At 41.8% G+C, this 16808-nt stretch overlaps 1 protein-coding gene across 1 annotated transcript; it reads left to right on the top strand.

Moving 5' to 3' along the window:
• The first annotated feature begins 12070 nt into the window (after window positions 1-12070).
• On the top strand, window positions 12071-15946 carry LOC109906821 (interleukin-8-like). Its single transcript, XM_020504667.2, has 4 exons — window positions 12071-12410; window positions 14348-14471; window positions 14662-14742; window positions 15042-15946. Exons 1-4 carry the CDS (start codon window positions 12347-12349, stop codon window positions 15106-15108), a joined length of 336 nt encoding a protein of 111 aa, XP_020360256.2. The 5' UTR covers window positions 12071-12346; the 3' UTR covers window positions 15109-15946.
• Window positions 15947-16808: the final 862 nt, after the last annotated feature.

Here is a 16808-nt window from a genome sequence, read left to right as displayed (position 1 = left end):
ACACCCCTAAGCTAGACTAGCCTACTTTAACAACAGCTAACTAACTAACCAAAAACACCCCTAAGCTAGACTAGCCTACTTTAACAACAGCTAACTAACTAACCAAAAACACCCCTAAGCTAGACTAGCCTACTTTAACAACAGCTAACTAACCAAAAACACCCCTAAGCTAGACTAGCCTACTTTAACAACAGCTAACTAACTAACCAAAAACACCCCTAAGCTAGACTAGCCTACTTTAACAACAGCTAACTAACTAACCAAAAACACCCCTAAGCTAGACTAGCCTACTTTAACAACAGCTAACTAACTAACCAAAAACACCCCTAAGCTAGACTAGCCTACTTTAACAACAGCTAACTAACTAACCAAAAACACCCCTAAGCTAGACTAGCCTACTTTAACAACAGCTAACTAACTAACCAAAAACACCCCTAAGCTAGACTAGCCTACTTTAACAACAGCTAACTAACTAACCAAAAACACCCCTAAGCTAGACTAGCCTACTTTAACAACAGCTAACTAACTAACCAAAAACACCCCTAAGCTAGACTAGCCTACTTTAACAACAGCTAACTAACTAACCAAAAACACCCCTAAGCTAGACTAGCCTACTTCACCAACAGCTAACTAACGAACCAAAAATACAGTGGGTGGGCCGCCCAGTTCTAACTAGTGTTTTTATACAATGTATTCCTACGGGTAATGTAGGCCCATGGGCAACTTGTCTTGGTTCCCCCCTTTTCCCACCATCAAACACCATAACAAAAACAATACTCACAGGTGGGGACAAAGTGATATGGAGGTGCTAAAACAAACAAGAGTACTACCGAGAGATTGTATGACATAGAGATATTGAGCTCCAGAGGAAACATGGGACAGGGTTTTTAAACCAAGGGAAAGGGGATGTGATAGGGTAATGGAAATAGGAGGTGTGTCTTCTGATTGATGATTGATTGGTGACTGATTGGGGAGTGATGATTGCCACCTGTGAGGAGAGAAGGAGAGAAAAGAACACACAGGATACACACACACACACACCCAGGATACCTGTATCCGTAACACCCTGTACACACACACACAACCCTAGAATAACACCCGTATCAGTTTGGCAACTCTGAGGACATTCTTAAGCCAACAGGTACAAGGTCCTCATCCATGAGAGACAGTAGTGGGGGATAATCCTTCTAATGCAAGACTAATACCCCATTTGTTCTTGGAAATGAGATGAAATCTCAGCATTATTCATAGATATTGTTTGAGTCACAGGAAGGATGTGAACTCAGGTCTCCCAAACCAACGTCTTTTCTGTTAGTCCAATAGAAAACCCTCCCTTGGGAATCGCATCTGCTACAGTAACACAGAGAAATAATTGAAAGTGGCACTACTTTGAACTGAACTGAGTTGAACTGACTTGCTATTTATTGAGTCACAGGGACAGCCAATGGATTGTTCTCACACAGATTACATTTTTTTTTTAAACAAAACATTGTTTTATGTCAGGGCATTCTTTTACTAAGTACATCGTTTACATCATAGCTGTCACGACATCCGCCGAAGTTGTTCCCTCTCCTTGCTCGGGTGGTGTTCGGTGGTCGACGTCACTGATCTTCTAGCCATCGATTTGATCCATTTTTCATTTTCCATTGGTTCCACTCCCATCAATTACAAGTTGTGTATTTAACCCTCTGCATCCCCTCCTGTCCTTATCGGTGATTGTTTGTTGTAAGTGTATGTGTACGTCTGTACTGGTGTGCGCCGGGTTATGTTGCCCATTGACTTTTATTTTGATGTTTTCCGGTGTTTTTATTTTTGTAAATAAACTGCGCCCTTGGAAACACAGTTATTTCTCTCCTGCGTCTGACTTCTCTGCCACCAGTTAAACACCCTTACAACAGCACCCTTACAACAGCACCCTTAGTCCAGCTGGTTCAGAAGTGTTTTGAAGTTCACACTGGGCTCACACTGGTTGAATCAACACTGTTTCCAAGTCATTTCAGTGAAATTACATTGATGTCTCTGTCCAGTGAGTTGCAACAAATCTCATCCCTCTGACACTGAAATTCAGTCCTGAATGACCAAAGCAGTCTGAGTAGTACCAGTCTGTTTAGCTTTGAAGCCTTTATCATTCATTCATAATCTTTGGAGTTTAATGTTGGCTTAACAGACTGGCATCCAGACTATGACCAATGACTCTGACACCTTGTTTTTTCATATTTCGTATTATTTGATCATAGCATCAATGATCATAGCATCTCAATTAAGGCTGTTTCTTTTGTACTGCCTAATGTGTGTGTATGTGTGTGCGTGCATGCGTGCGTATGTGTGTGCATGCATGCATGCGTGCGTGCGTGCGTGTGTGTGCGTGCGTGCATGAGTCTGGAGGGTATGTAAACTCTTTTCAAGCTAATTTTGGGTGAATTTCTCAAGAAGAGGCCTACTGCCCAGAAACATTTTACTTGGAAGGCTTTTATTGCTTTCCCTCTACTCTGGTATGTGGTCTCTCGAGTCACTTTCACTGAGACCTTTTAAGATGTCTGTTGATGCAGCAGACAGACACTAAACTGGAGTCAAGAAGAACAACTCAGAAAAGACAAACCGTTGAACTCAGAAATTCACTTCAACTGAAGAAGAAGAAGACTGCAGCTGGCTTACTGGTATACCTTCTGATACAACAGCCACACTGCAACTTTTGTATTTATTTAACCTTTGTTTAACCAGGTAGGCAAGTTGAGAACCATTTCTCATTTACAACTGCGACCTGGCCAAGATAAAGCAAAGCAGTTTGACACATATAACAACACAGAGTTACACATGGAATAAACAAACGTACAGTCAATAATACAGTAGAAAATAAGTCTATATACAATGTGAGCAAATGAGGTGAGATAAGGTAATAAATAGGCCATGGTGGCAAAGTAAATACAATATAGCAATTAAAACACTGGAATGGTAGATTTGACAGTAGATGAGTGTGCAAAGTAGAAATACTGGGGTGCAAAGGAGCAAAATAAATACAGTAGGTGAAGTGGTAGTTGTTTGGGCTATTTATATATGGGCTATGTACATGTGCAGTGATCTGTGAGCTGCTCTGACAGCTGGTGATTAAAGCTAGTGAGGGAGATAAGTGTTTCCAGGTTAAGAGATTTTTGTAGTTCATTCCAATCATTGGCAGCAGAGAACTGGAAGGAGAGGCGGCCAAAGGAGGAATTGGCTTTGGGGGTGACCAGAGAGATATACCTGCTGGAACGCGTGCTACAGGTGGGTGCAGCTTTGGTGACCAGTGAGCAGAGATAAGGCAGAACTTTACCTAGCAGGGTCTTGTAGATGACCTGGAACCAGTGTGTTTGGCGACGAGTATGAAGCGAGGGCCAGCCAACGAGAGCATACAGGTCGCAGTGGTGGGTAGTATATGGGGCTTTGGTGACAAAACGGATGGCACTGTGATAGACTGCATCCAATTTGTTAAGTAGGGTGTTTGAGGCTATTTTGTAAATGACATCGCCAAAGTCGAGGATCGGTAGGATGGTCAGTTTTACGAGGGTATGTTTGGCAGCATGAGTGAAAGATGCTTTGATGTGAAATAGGAAGCCAATTCTAGATTTATCTTTGGATTGGATATGTTTGATGTGAGTCTGGAAGGAGAGTTTACAGTCTAACCAGACCCCTAGGTATTTGTAGTTGTCCACATATTCTAAGTCAGAACCGTCTAGAGTAGTGATGCTGGATGGGCGAGCAGGTGCAGGCAGCGATCGGTTGAAGAGCATGCATTTAGTTTTACTTGTATTTAAGAGCAGTTGGAGGCCACGGAAGGAGAGCTGTATGGCATTGAAGCTTGTCTGGAGGGTTGTTTAACACAGTGTCCAAAGAAGCGCCAGAAGTATGTCATCTGCGTAGAGTTGGATCAGAGACTCACCAGCAGCAAGAGCGACATAATTGATATATACAGAGAAGAGAGTCGGCCCAACAATTGAACCCTGTGGCACCCCCATAGAGACTGCCAAACAGGCCCTCAGATTTGACACACTGAACTCTGTCGGAGAAGTACTTGGTGAACCAGGTGAGGCAATAATTTGAGAAACCAAGGCTGTTGAGACTGCCGATGAGGATGTGGTGATTGACAGAGTCGAAAGCCTTGGCCAGGTCAATGAATACGGCTGCACAGTATAGTTTCTTATCGATGGCGGTTAAGATATCATTGAGAACCTTGAGCGTGGCTGAGGTGCACCCATGACCAGCTCTGACACCAGACAGATTGCCAAGCGGAGAAGGTACGGTGTGATTTGAAATGGTCGGTGATCTGTTTGTTAACTTGGCTTTCGAAGACCTTAGATGGGCAGGGTAGGATAGATATTGGTCTGTAGCAGTTTGGGTCAAGAGTGTCCCCCCCTTTGAAGAGGGGGATGACCACAGCTTCTTTCCAATCATTGGGAATCTCAGACGACAGGAAAGAGAGGTTGAAAAGGCTAGTAAATAGAGGTTGCAACAATTTCGGCAGACATTTTTTAGAAAGAAAGGGTCCAGATTGTCTAGCCCGGCTGATTTGTGGGCGTCCAGATTTTGCAGCTCTTTCAGAACATCAGCTGATTGGATTTGGGAGAAGGAGAAGTGGGGAAGGCTTGGGCGAGCTGCTGTGGGGGGTGCAGTGCTGTTGACCGGGGTATGGGTGGCCAGGTGGAAAGCATGGCGAGCCGTAGAAAAATGCTTATTGAAATTCTCAATTATAGTGGATTTATCGGTGGTGACAGAGTTTCCTATCCTTAGTGCAGTGGGCAGCTGGGAGGAGGTGCTCTTATTCTCCATGGACTTTACAATGTCCCAGAACTTTTTTGAGTTTGTGTTGCAGGAAGCAAATTTCTGTTTGAAAAAGCTAGCCTTGGCTTTTCTAACTACCTGTGTATATTGGTTTCTAACTTCCCTAAAAAGTTGCATTTAACAGGGGCTGTTCGATACATACAATTTGTCCATTGTACAGTATACAGCCTACAATGCACTGTACTACAGTATCCATTCTCAGACATTCTCCTACCCACCTTCAACAACCTGTTTGCTCTCTGATCTGGCTTATATTGGTTTGACGCAACATTTGAAACAGGTTAAATACATTTTGAGTGGTTGTGTTCAATCAATGACATGTCTTCTCTATTTCTATTTGATTGTTGCCACTTGTGTTTACCAGTATGGATGACATGTGCATTAGAGTGCAGAATGTGTTTTGAGAATGAAAATGTGTTTAGAGTTTTGCTGAAGTCAGATCTGCAAATTGTGTTTTACCATGTGAAATGGTTTAAGGTATTGACAACAGACTGCATAATTAGCTAAATGAGTCCAGGCAACTGAGAACTTTGTTCAGCCAATGGGTTTTAGTGTTTTAGCAATTGAGAAAAACTGTAATACAATGACAACAGGTCCCTAGTGGACCAACACAATAAGACATGTGTTACACAAGATCATATTGTGTAGGTGTTCTCTGTGTGGCCGTCTCTTTCGTTCACGGGTGTAAGTCTCTGATTGTCCACAAGATGTCACAATGTCCGTTCTCTTAGTTGTCTGTTTCCTTGCCCTTGTCCTGTAAGAGCGGTCTTCTGAGGACGGCTAATCAGCCGTGTAGATGGTCCCAGCGTGGGAATGAAAGCAGTGTAGCCAAACAATTACTTGGAGAGAATAACCGGGTGGTCCTGCTTGAATTCACCTTTTTGGATACAGATACAGCTACTCAACCATAGCATAGTTAAGAGTTTCCTATGACTTCTTCAACCATAGTAGACCTTGGCTGCAGCTCGTGGTCTTCTAGTCTCATGAGATAATTCTTAACTCAAATGCTTTATGCCCTCGGGGAAAGAGGGGCATTTATGTCATTCTGACACGCTCTCTGGGCATCCTGAGGCATGGCTGGTTACGAGGCAAGGTATCAGAATTTACTATGATCTCGTTTAGATAACTAAAATCAAAGTCTTATCGTCACAAAAACATTATCTTTAATCTGGATATTTTCTACACAACATTAAGTATGTAAACATCATATACACATGATGAAAGCTCTTCTATGTTTTCAACAGAACACCTTCATTCAACTTTTAATGACATCACCAAGTCGACATGAACCATCCACATTCAATATCTTACCATTACCAATATTTAGATGTTGAAATATATTGTCCTCGTGTCCATTGTTTAATGTTCAACTTTTGAGCGGCAACTCTTCATGAGACAAAGAGATTCCGATCCTCCAACTAGATATCATAAAACCCCTATTCATCCCACTCCCCCTCGGCGAGACGGAGATATCTCCGTAGAGCTGATTCCACTGTAACCTGATCCTCACAGGCCAGTCATGATACTCACCTCGCTCGCCAGAGGATGTCTGAATGAAGAGACTATAGTGTTGTTGACTGGGTCACACTGCTTCAAGCAACAGACACCAGCTCTATTGGTTAGACCAACATAATCATACAACGAACACTCCCAGAAATGGTCCTCCAACTTGACTCAGAGAAATGTACCTTCAATCTTGACTCAGAGAAATGTCCCTTCAATTTTAACTCAGAGAAATGTCCCTTCAATCTTAACTCAGAGAAATGTCCCTTCAACTTGACTCAGAGAAATGACCGTTCAATCTTGACTCAAACCGTTCAATTTTGACTCAGAGAAATGGCTGTTGAGACTTTCTTTCAGGTGGTCTTTATTATAGTATAATTGCATGTGTAATTACAGAAGTGTAACATTGAATACTCTTGAAATGGAGTATTGCAGCTTCACAGTAGGTATGGTGTTCTTTGGATGCAACTCAGCATTCTTTGTCCTCCAAACACGACGAGTTGAGTTTTTACCAAAAAGTTATATTTTGGTTTCATCTGACCATATGACATTCTCCCAATCTTCTTCTGGATCATCCAAAGGCTCTCTAGCAAACTTCAGACGGGCCTGGACATGTACTGGCTTAAGCAGGGGGGCACGTCTGGCACTGCAGGATTTGAGTCCCTGGCGGCGTAGTGTGGTACTGATGGTAGGCTTTGTTACTTTGGTCCCAGCTCTCTGCAGGTCATTCACTAGGTCCCCCCATGTGGTTCTGGGATTTTTGTTCACCGTTCTTGTGATCATTTTGACCCCATGGGGTGAGATCTTGCGTGGAGCCCCAGATCGAGGGAGATTATCAGTGGTCTTGTATGTCTTCCGTTTCCTAATAATTGCTCCCACAGTTGATTTCTTCAAACCAAGCTGCTTACCTATTGCAGATTCGGTCTTTCCAGCCTGGTGCAGGTCTACAATTTTGTTTCTTGTGTCCTTTGACAGCTCTTTGGTCTTGGCCATAATGGAGTTTGGAGTGTGACTGTTTGAGATTGTGGACAGGGGTCTTTTAAACTGATAACAAGTTAAAACAGGTGCCATTAATACCAGTAGCGAGTGGAGGACAGAGGAGCTTCTTAAAGAAGAAGTTACAGGTCTGTGAGAGCCAGAAATCTTGCTTGTTTGTAGGTGACCAAATACTTATTTCCCACCATAATTTGCAAATAAATTCATAAAAAATCCTACAATGTGATTTTCTGGATTTTTTTTCTCTCATTTTGTCTGTCATAGTTGAAGTGTACCTATGATGAAAATAACAGGCCTCTATCATCTTTTTAAGTGGGAGAACTTGCACAATTGGTGGCTGACTAAATACTTTTTTGCCCCACTGTATTTGGGCGGTAAGCAAATTGGAGTGGGTCTAGGGTGTCAGGTAGGGTGGAGGTGATATGGTCCTTGACTAGTCTCTCAAAGCACTTCATGATGACGGATGTGAGTGCTACCGGGCGGTAGTCGTTTAGCTTAGTTACCTTAGCTTTCTTGGGAACAGGGACAATGGTGGCCCTCTTGAAGCATGTGGGAACAGCAGACTGGGATAAGGTTTGATTGAATAAGTCCGTAAACACACCAGCCAGCTTGTCTGCGCATGCTCTGAGGGCGCGGCTGGGGATGCCGTCTGGGCCTGCAGCCTTGCGAGGGTTAACACGTTTAAATGTTTTACTCACGTCAGCTGCAGTGTCAGTGGCACTGTATTGTCCTCAAAGCGGGCAAAAAAGTTATTTAGTCTGCCTGGGAGCAAGACATCCTGGTCCGAAACGGGGCTGGTTTTCTTTTTGTAATCCGTGATTGACTGTAGACCCTTCCACATACCTCGTGGCTGAGCCGTTAAATAGTGACTCTACTTTGTCTCTATACTGACGCTTAGCTTGTTTGATTGCCTTGCGGAGGGAATAGCTACACTGTTTGTATTCGGTCATGTTTCCGGTCACCTTTCCCTGGTTAAAAGCAGTGGTTCGTGCTTTCAGTTTCACTCGAATGCTGCCATCAATCCACGGTTTCTGGTTTGGGAATGTTTTAATCGTTGCTATGGGAACGACATCATCAATGCACTTTCTAATAAACTCGCTCACCGAATCAGCATATTCATCAATGTTGTTGTTTGACGCAATGCAGAACATATCCCAGTCCACGTGACCGAAGCAGTCTTGAAGCGTGGAATCAGATTGGTCGGACCAGCGTTGAACAGACCTGAGCGCGGGAGCTTCTTGTTTTAGTTTCTGTCTGTAGGCAGGGAGAAACAAAATGGAGTCGTGGTCAGCTTTTCCGAAAGGAGGGCGGGGGAGGGCCTTATATGCGTCACGGAAGCTAGAATAGCAATGATCCAAGGTTTTACCAGCCCTGGTTGCGCAATCGATATGCTGATACAATTTAGGGAGTCTTGTTTTCAGATTAGCCTTGTTAAAATCCCCAGCTACAATGAATGCAGCCCCAGGATATTAGGTTTCCAGTTTGCAAAGAGTCAAATAAAGTTTGTTCAGGGCCATCTGTCTGCTAGGGGGGGAATATATATGGCTGTGATGATAATCGAAGAGAATTCCCTTGGTAGATAATGCGGTCGACATTTGATTGTGAGGAATTCTAAATCAGGTGAACAGAAGGACTTGAGTTCCTGTATGTTGTTGTGATCACACCACATCTCATTAATCATAAGGCATACGCCCCCGCCCCTCTTCTTACCAGAAAGATGTTTGTTTCTGTCGGCGTGATGCGTGAAGAAACCAGCTGGCTGCACCGATTCCATTAGCGTTTTCGAGTGAGCCATGTTTCCGTGAAGCAAAGAACGTTACAGTCTCTGATGCCCCTCTGGAATGCTACCCTTGCTCGGATTTCATCAACCTTGTTGTCAAGAGACTGGACATTGGCGAGTAGTATGCTAGGGAGTGGTGCGCGATGTGCCCGTCTCCGGAGCCTGACCAGAAGACCGCTTCGTTTCCCTCTTTTACAACGTCGTTGTTTTGGGTCGCAGGCTGGGATCCATTCCATTGTCCTGGGTGGAAGGCAGAACACAGGAAAGTCATATTCCTGGTCGTACTGATGGTTGACGTTGCTCTTATATTCAGTAGTTCTTCCCGACTGTATTTAATGACACCTAAGATTACCTGGGGTACCAATGTAAGAAATAACACGTAAAAAAAAACTAAATTCTGCATAGTTTCCTAGGAACGCGAAGCGAGCCGGCCATCTCTGTCGGCGCCTGAGTGAATTTTAACTATAGACCAAGTCAAAGTGTACAAATATTTGGGAGTGCTGGCTGATGACAAGCTGAGCTTCACTATTCATGTGGATAACTTGAATGAAGCTCAGGCTGAGAATAGGTTTTTATTCCCGGCATAAGGCTTTTATTTCCCTGGAAGCCAGGAAGGAGCTGGTACGATGTACATTACTGGTGGTTGCAGATTTGAGTAAATATATATATATATATATATATATATATATATATGCAGGCCTCAACCACTACACTGAGTGTACTTGATTCAGTATATCATGCAGCCCTCAGGTTCATTACCAATCAAAAACCCATCATTATGATCTCTACGGACCTTACGTAGGCTTAAACACTGGTTTATAAGGCCATACTGGGTAAAATGCCACTTTATCTCTGTTCTTTTTTAATCAGGTCAGTAAATAAATATAAATTACTGTCCCATTCTCATTTGCTTTAACAGTACCAATAATTAGAACAGGTCATGGTAGAAATAGTTTTAGTTACTCAGCTTCATGGTCCTGGGACTCTCTCTTGAACATTTTAAAATTTGATGATGTAGTCACATTGATGGAGTTTAAACAATTGATCAATGTAAATATCATAGAAGACTGTAATTGTCTTTAGGACAGCTTTTTTTAGTTATGATATCCCAGTTTTTTGACTGATATATAATTGTTGCACTGTATGTGTGCTTTGTTTAATGTTGTGTTAGTGTATGTAAGTTATTTGGTCTGAAACTGTATTCCCCCTGCTGCTGTTGAACCAGGTCTCTCTTGAAAAATAGATTTTATCTCAATGAGAAAAACCTGTATAAATAAAGGTTAAATAAATGTAAAAAAATAAGTGTCTTCAATGCATCAGGGCATAGATTCTACAAGTGTCAATGAACAAGAGTGTTTCCCTGCGAACACACACTTCCCTAACATAAGACCCTTATCAGTTTGGCAGCTCTGAAGACTTTGTTAAGCCATCTCAACCATGCTTGAAAGTAGTGGGTGGTTTAGTAATGCTTCCAATGAAAGACTAATAACCAATTTGTCCTTGCAAATAAGAAATATCAGTGTTATCCATAGGTATTGTTTGAGTCACTGTCACGACTTCCACCGTAGTCGGTTCCTCTCCTTGTTCGGAAGGCGTTCGGCGGTCAACTTCACCGGTCTTCTAGCCATCGCCGATCCACCTTTCATTTTCCATTTGTTTTGTCTTGTTTTCCAACACACCTGGTTTACATTTCCCTCATTACTTGTTGTGTATTTAACCGTCTGTCCAGAGAATGTATTCTTCCTTCACACGGTAATTTGGGGGAAAGGGGCTGGACAGAACCAAAGCAAAGAAAGTTCAAGTTAAAGAGCCCCCTCTCCTATCTTACCTACCTATCCACGACTTACTTATTCTAAACGCCACCTGGCGCACTAACAAAAATACAGGGGATGGTCCACCCAGATCTTACCTAGTGTGCATAGACAGAGTACATACTACGGGTATATGTATGCCCGCAGGCCTCTTGCCTAAACACCCCCAACGTGCCTTCCCCTTCAGGAACAAAAACAGAATAATTACTAACTTAAAGTGAACAATTTCAATAATCACAAACAGTCCTTTTGGCATACACATACCTCAGCAGGACCAGCTACAAAATACTTTACAACAATTTTACCAGACCAGCAACCAACACAGCACATACATACCAAGAAGCTCACTTTCCTAACAAAGGGACACTGGCTTTTATCCAGCTGCAGAAGGAGTTTGTAATTGAAAACAGCTGAAAACAACCCATCTAGAGGCTGCCACCATGCTTTTTGCTCATGGCCTATGAAGGCATTTTCAATTAAACCACTCTTCCATGTTCTGCAGAAGTGATGGATATTGGTTTCTGCCGTACCTGTATCAGCAATATAATTAAATTACTGGAACGGCAGTGACAAGACTTGGATAGTTTCTATGAGCGATTTGATCCGAAATACAATGAACTGGGAATGGCAGAACGCAAAACTCGTAGTAAACAGCCGATCAGAGTAGAGAGGGGGTGAATCTACTACAACATACTGGACAATATCAATGTTCAGATGAGAGCCAGGTTTTACCACCTTGGTGAACTTCATTTCCTTGACTTAATGGACGGCAAAAAAATGTCACAAAAGTTCAACACCAGTAAACGAGAGCGTTTCAAAATATGACATGTACTTAAGGCTGGTCTTGTCGGAGTGTACAGTTCACAAATGGTACAAGACAAATCACCTGGACAGCTCCTCAGCATTTAGTTCTAGCATGACCTGAAACAGTGTCTGAGGCGGGACGGGGCTCAATAGAAAGTGCCTTCCCATCCTCAGACTTCAACACACGTCACTGGTTCAGTGTCCATACAGGATGGATGGAAGGTGTCTCATAAAAAGGTGATTCTAACAATGAAAAGTGGTGAGTTTTTTGTGAAATTATCTGGTAGAGAAGGGCTGCTGTTCAGACATGCATTATGTGGGAGGGGAGAAGAGGGGAGATGGGTGGGTGAACACTAATGTTACCAGATGCAAGACTTGGCGTGCTTCCCGTCCACTCTGGTATGTGGTCTCTCGAGTCACTTCCATAGAGCTCAGACCATATAAGATGTCTCTTACCATGATGCAGCAGACATAATCTAAACTGGAGACGAGAAGAGCAACTCAGCAAAGAAAACTGTTGAACTCAGAAATTCACTGCAACTGAAGAAGAAAAAGAAGAAAACTACAGCTGGCTTACTGGTCTACCTTCTGATACAACAGCCACCCTGCAACTACAGTCTACAGAGTCAAGATCATCATGAATACTGCAATGGCTGTTATCGTTCTTCTGGTGTTCTCAGACGTCATCTGCATGATACAAGGTAACTGGCTTAAAAATCTGTCTGTAGAACTTTTGATGACAATTAGTATTATGTTTTAATATTTTGTAGAAAATTAAACATATCTAACTATAGAATTGTGGACTATGGGTGTGAACTACACTACCGGTCAAAGGTTTCAGAACACCTTCTCATTCAAGGGTTTTTCTTTATTTGTACTATTTTCTACATTGTAGAATAATAGTGAAGACATCAACACTATGAAATGACACATATGGAATCATGTAGTAACCAAAAAAGTGTTAAACAAATCAAAATGTACTTTATATTTGAGATTCTTCAAAGTAGCCACCCTTTGTCTTGATATCAGCTTTACACACTATTGGTATTCTCTCAACCAGCTTCACCTGGAATGCTTTTCCAACAGTCTTGAAGGGGTTCCCATATATGCTGAGCACTTGTTGGCTGCTTTTCCTTCACTCTGCGGTCCGACTCATCCCAAACCATCTCAATTTGGTTTAGGTCGGGGGATTGTGGAGGCAAGGTCATCTGATGCAGCACTCCGTAACTCTCCTTCTTGGTCAAATAGACAAATAGACAGCCTGGAGGGTCATTGTCCTGTTGAAAAACAAATATAGTCCCACTAATCCCAAACCAGATGGGATGGCATATCGCTGCAGAATGCTGTGGTAGCCATGCTGGTTATGAGTGCATTGAATTCTAAATAAATCACAGACAGTGTCACCAGCAATGCACACCCACACCATAACGCCTCCTCCTCCATGCTATACAGTGGGAAATACACATGCAGAGATCATCCGTTCACCCACACCGAAGCCTCTCAAAGACACAGCGGTTGGATCTAAAAATCTCAAATTTGGACTCCAGACCAAAGGACAGATGTCCACCAGTCTAATGTCCATTGGTTGTGTTTCTTGGCCCAAACAAGTCTCTTATTATTATTGGTGTCCTTGAGTAGTGTTTTCTTTCCAGCAATTCGACCATGAAGGCCTAATTCACACAGTCTCCTCTGAACAGTTGATGTTGAGATGTGTCTGTTACTTGGAACTCTGTGAAGCATTTATTTGGGCTGCAATTTCTGAGGCTGGTAACTCTAATGAACTTATCCTCTGCAGCAGAGGTAACTCTGGGTCTTCCTTTCCTGTGGCGGTCCTCATGACAGCCAGTTTCATCATAGCGCTTGATGATTCTTGCGACTGCACTTGAAGAAACTTTCAAAGTTCTTGAAATGTTCCGTATTGACTGACCTTCACGTCTTAAAGTAATGATGGACTGTCATTTCTCTTTGCTTCTTTGAGCTGTTCTTGCCATACTTGGTATTTTACCAAATAGGGCTATCTTCTGTATACACCCACCCTACCTTTTCACAACTGATTGGCTCAAACGCATTAAGAAGGAAAATAATTCCACAAATGAACTTTTAAGGCACACCATTCCAGGTGACCACCTCATGAAGCTGGTTGAGAGAATGCCAAGAGTGTGTAAAGCTGTCATCAAGGCAAATGGTGACTATTTGAAGAATCTCAAATATAAAATATATTTTGATTTGTTTAACACTTTTTTGGTTACTACGTGATTCCATATGTGTTTTTACAATGTTGAAAATAATAAAATAAAGAAAAACCCTTGAATGAGTAGGTGTTCTTAAACTTTTGACCAGTAGTGCATGTTATTAATTTCTTGCAATAGCCACTAAAACGTCAAGGCCGGGTTTCAATCCGTATAATATTGTCGATAACATTGCCTTTAAAAGGTACATTAACTCTTTGGCTGAGATCAGCAAATGTTGTGCAGTAAATGTTGCAGATGTCTGCTCATTTAGAAATTACTTTTAAATGTCGAGATTGCTGTAACATGGTTTCAGAGTGAATCCATACTAAAGCTGGTATAGGAAATTGTTGATAAATGAGGAGGGAGACTAAAGTGTTTTGTTTGACTTTCTCTTTAATTCTCTACAGGGAGAACTATAGAAGATCCTCGGTGCCGGTGTCCTACAGTACATACAGGGGGGGTGAATATCAGTTTAATCCGGAAACTGACCTATTACCCTCCTCGCTCACACTGCTCTAATGAAGAACTCATGTGAGTTACTGTACTATACAGTGCTGTACTGTCATGTAATGTACTGTACTTACAGAAAATTAAATGCACACTGTCCAAATATATATTTAAATGATCAATTCAATAATTCAATTTGATTAAAAAATCTCTCTCCCCCCACAATTTTTCTTTCTCCCCCCCCCCCCCCCCCCCCCCTCTCTCTATCAATCAGTGTCACACTGAAATCTGGAGGTTTGCTCTGTCTCGACCCAAATGGGAGCTTTGCCAAAAAACTGATTAAAAGACAGACCAAGTGTAAGTTTATATATGTATTGTATTGCAAAAGCTATGTTAGTCAGAATTATGTTATTCTTTATAAGTTATTTTTGTGAATTTAGTTGTTCAATATTAGTATTAGTATAAATAAAAAATATTTTGTACACTATATAAATACATATATATAAAAAACTCTGTTTACTGTTTCTATGTGTGCCATTGGCTTAAGGAACATGGGCCATACATTTTCCCTGAATTAAATATGGGTTGAAGTACAGTATCTGCTCTACCACGTAACTCAAAGGGTTAATCAGCACACCTTCTTCTCTCCTACAGAAATCAACAGCGTCAGAATCAACGTTCCATTCAGACTCTCTCCACACATACTACCACTAGCACTTGATTTGTCTGGCACTGGAAGCTGTTCCACCCTGCAACCCCTCTACTGGCTTGCCTCTGAAGCGGGGTTGGCCCAGGTCGAGCCAAGAATGGGAGACCGTAAACAGAACGACTGGTGTAGGAGCACCAGTAGGGGGCACTGTTTCCTCTGGTCCAAAGAGACATAAATCCTTTCCTGCATTGAAATTACCCACTGGCCTAATGGGTGGAATGTAATTCATAGGTTTCATAATTTCATAATTAATGAATGTATATATTTTTTTGTTGTTGCCGAAAATCCGGTGTTTCTATGTGAAACAGTTTTGTTATATTTCAGTCTTCTGTGGTGTATATTGTTAGGTTCTAAATGAACCTAGTAAAACTCTCTTGATGGTTAGTAAAGTTTAAACCAAGTTTATTCGCCCATTGGGTCAATACAGCTGCTTCAGACAAAAGACATATTCACACAAGCACTGATATTTAACCCTTTCTCCTATGCTGAGTCTCCTCCTACACATCTGAATAGCCAATACATCTCTGTTGCTAGACAGAACCTTAGTGATACCTGTTCTTCCTCACTTCATCTGACCTGACCTCTAACCCAAAGTGCTCACTCCTCTTATCAGTGCTGCCACATGTGATCGTTTTCCCTGCACTCAGCACATTCCAAGCTTAATTCCCCCCACCATATACCTTCCTCCTACAGATAACCATTCACTTCTGGTGTAGACCCTCTCCAGACCATATCACTCAATATTTTAATAGGATACCTGATAATTAACCCTATTTCAAGTTTTAGGAGGCAGAACCCAGAATCCATCAATATAAAGTCAAATATTTGGGTGCAAACTCAAAATGATATACATTTCAACTATATCTGACATGATACAGGTGTCTTCTTTTTTAAGCCCATAACCATGTGTGTGAAGTATATACTTTTGTTGCAAATGTGGATTTGTTTAAGACTACCAAGAAACAATCTGTGTGACCCTGATATAGCCCACTGCAGTAAAAGGTGTAAATCAATGCGTCAGGACAGTGATGGGGACACTGCCCTACGAAGAGTGCCATCCTTTTATATATACAGTATAGGAATAATATAATAGCATTGTTGATATAAAACCTGTCTTTGAGGTATTTATTTTCAAAGGAATTTCATAAGTTTCTTGTCTGTATACAAAAGGTGTTTTAAAAATAAATAAAACAAACAATAATCAAATAATGGATGTACACATATCACACCTTGAGCACTGCACAATGATTGTATTCTTGGACAAATGTACTTTATTTAATACAACTTTTAACGAAACAGTATACATGTTCTGCCAAGTCTGTATCCGTGCCAAACCAGACCATAGCATCAGCTCTCATACCCTATATGCCGTGCTCTACTGTACCAGACTGTAACATATCATATATACACTGAGTGTACAAAACATCAGGAATTCCTGCTCTTTCCATGACATAGACTGACCAGGTAAATCCAGGTGAAAGCTATGATCCCTTATTGATGTCACCTGTAAAAATCCACTTCATTCAGTGTAGATGAAGGGGAGGAGACAGGCTAAAGGAGGATTTTTAAGGCTCTTCGTCAATTGAGAAATGGATAGTGTAAGTGTGCCATTCAGAGGGTAAACGGGCAAGACAAAATATTTAAGTGCCTTTGAACAGGGGGGTATAGTAGTAGGTGCCAGGATCACTGGTTTGTGTCAAGAACTGCAATGC

The sequence above is a fragment of the Oncorhynchus kisutch genome, linkage group LG16 (assembly GCF_002021735.2).
Source record: "Oncorhynchus kisutch isolate 150728-3 linkage group LG16, Okis_V2, whole genome shotgun sequence".
NCBI classification, from domain to species: Eukaryota; Metazoa; Chordata; class Actinopteri; order Salmoniformes; family Salmonidae; genus Oncorhynchus; species Oncorhynchus kisutch.
This window is presented reverse-complemented; position numbering and strand designations above follow the sequence as displayed.

Excerpts from the sequence above, each read along its gene's own strand:
- LOC109906821 (XM_020504667.2), top strand. The coding sequence starts at position 12,347 with ATGAATACTGCAATGGCTGTTATCGTTCTTCTGGTGTTCTCAGACGTC. Across the intron at positions 12,411-14,347 it reads CGTCATCTGCATGATACAAG|GGAGAACTATAGAAGATCCT; the intron begins GTAACTGGCTTA and ends AATTCTCTACAG. Across the intron at positions 14,743-15,041 it reads CTGATTAAAAGACAGACCAA|AAATCAACAGCGTCAGAATC; the intron begins GTGTAAGTTTAT and ends TCTCTCCTACAG.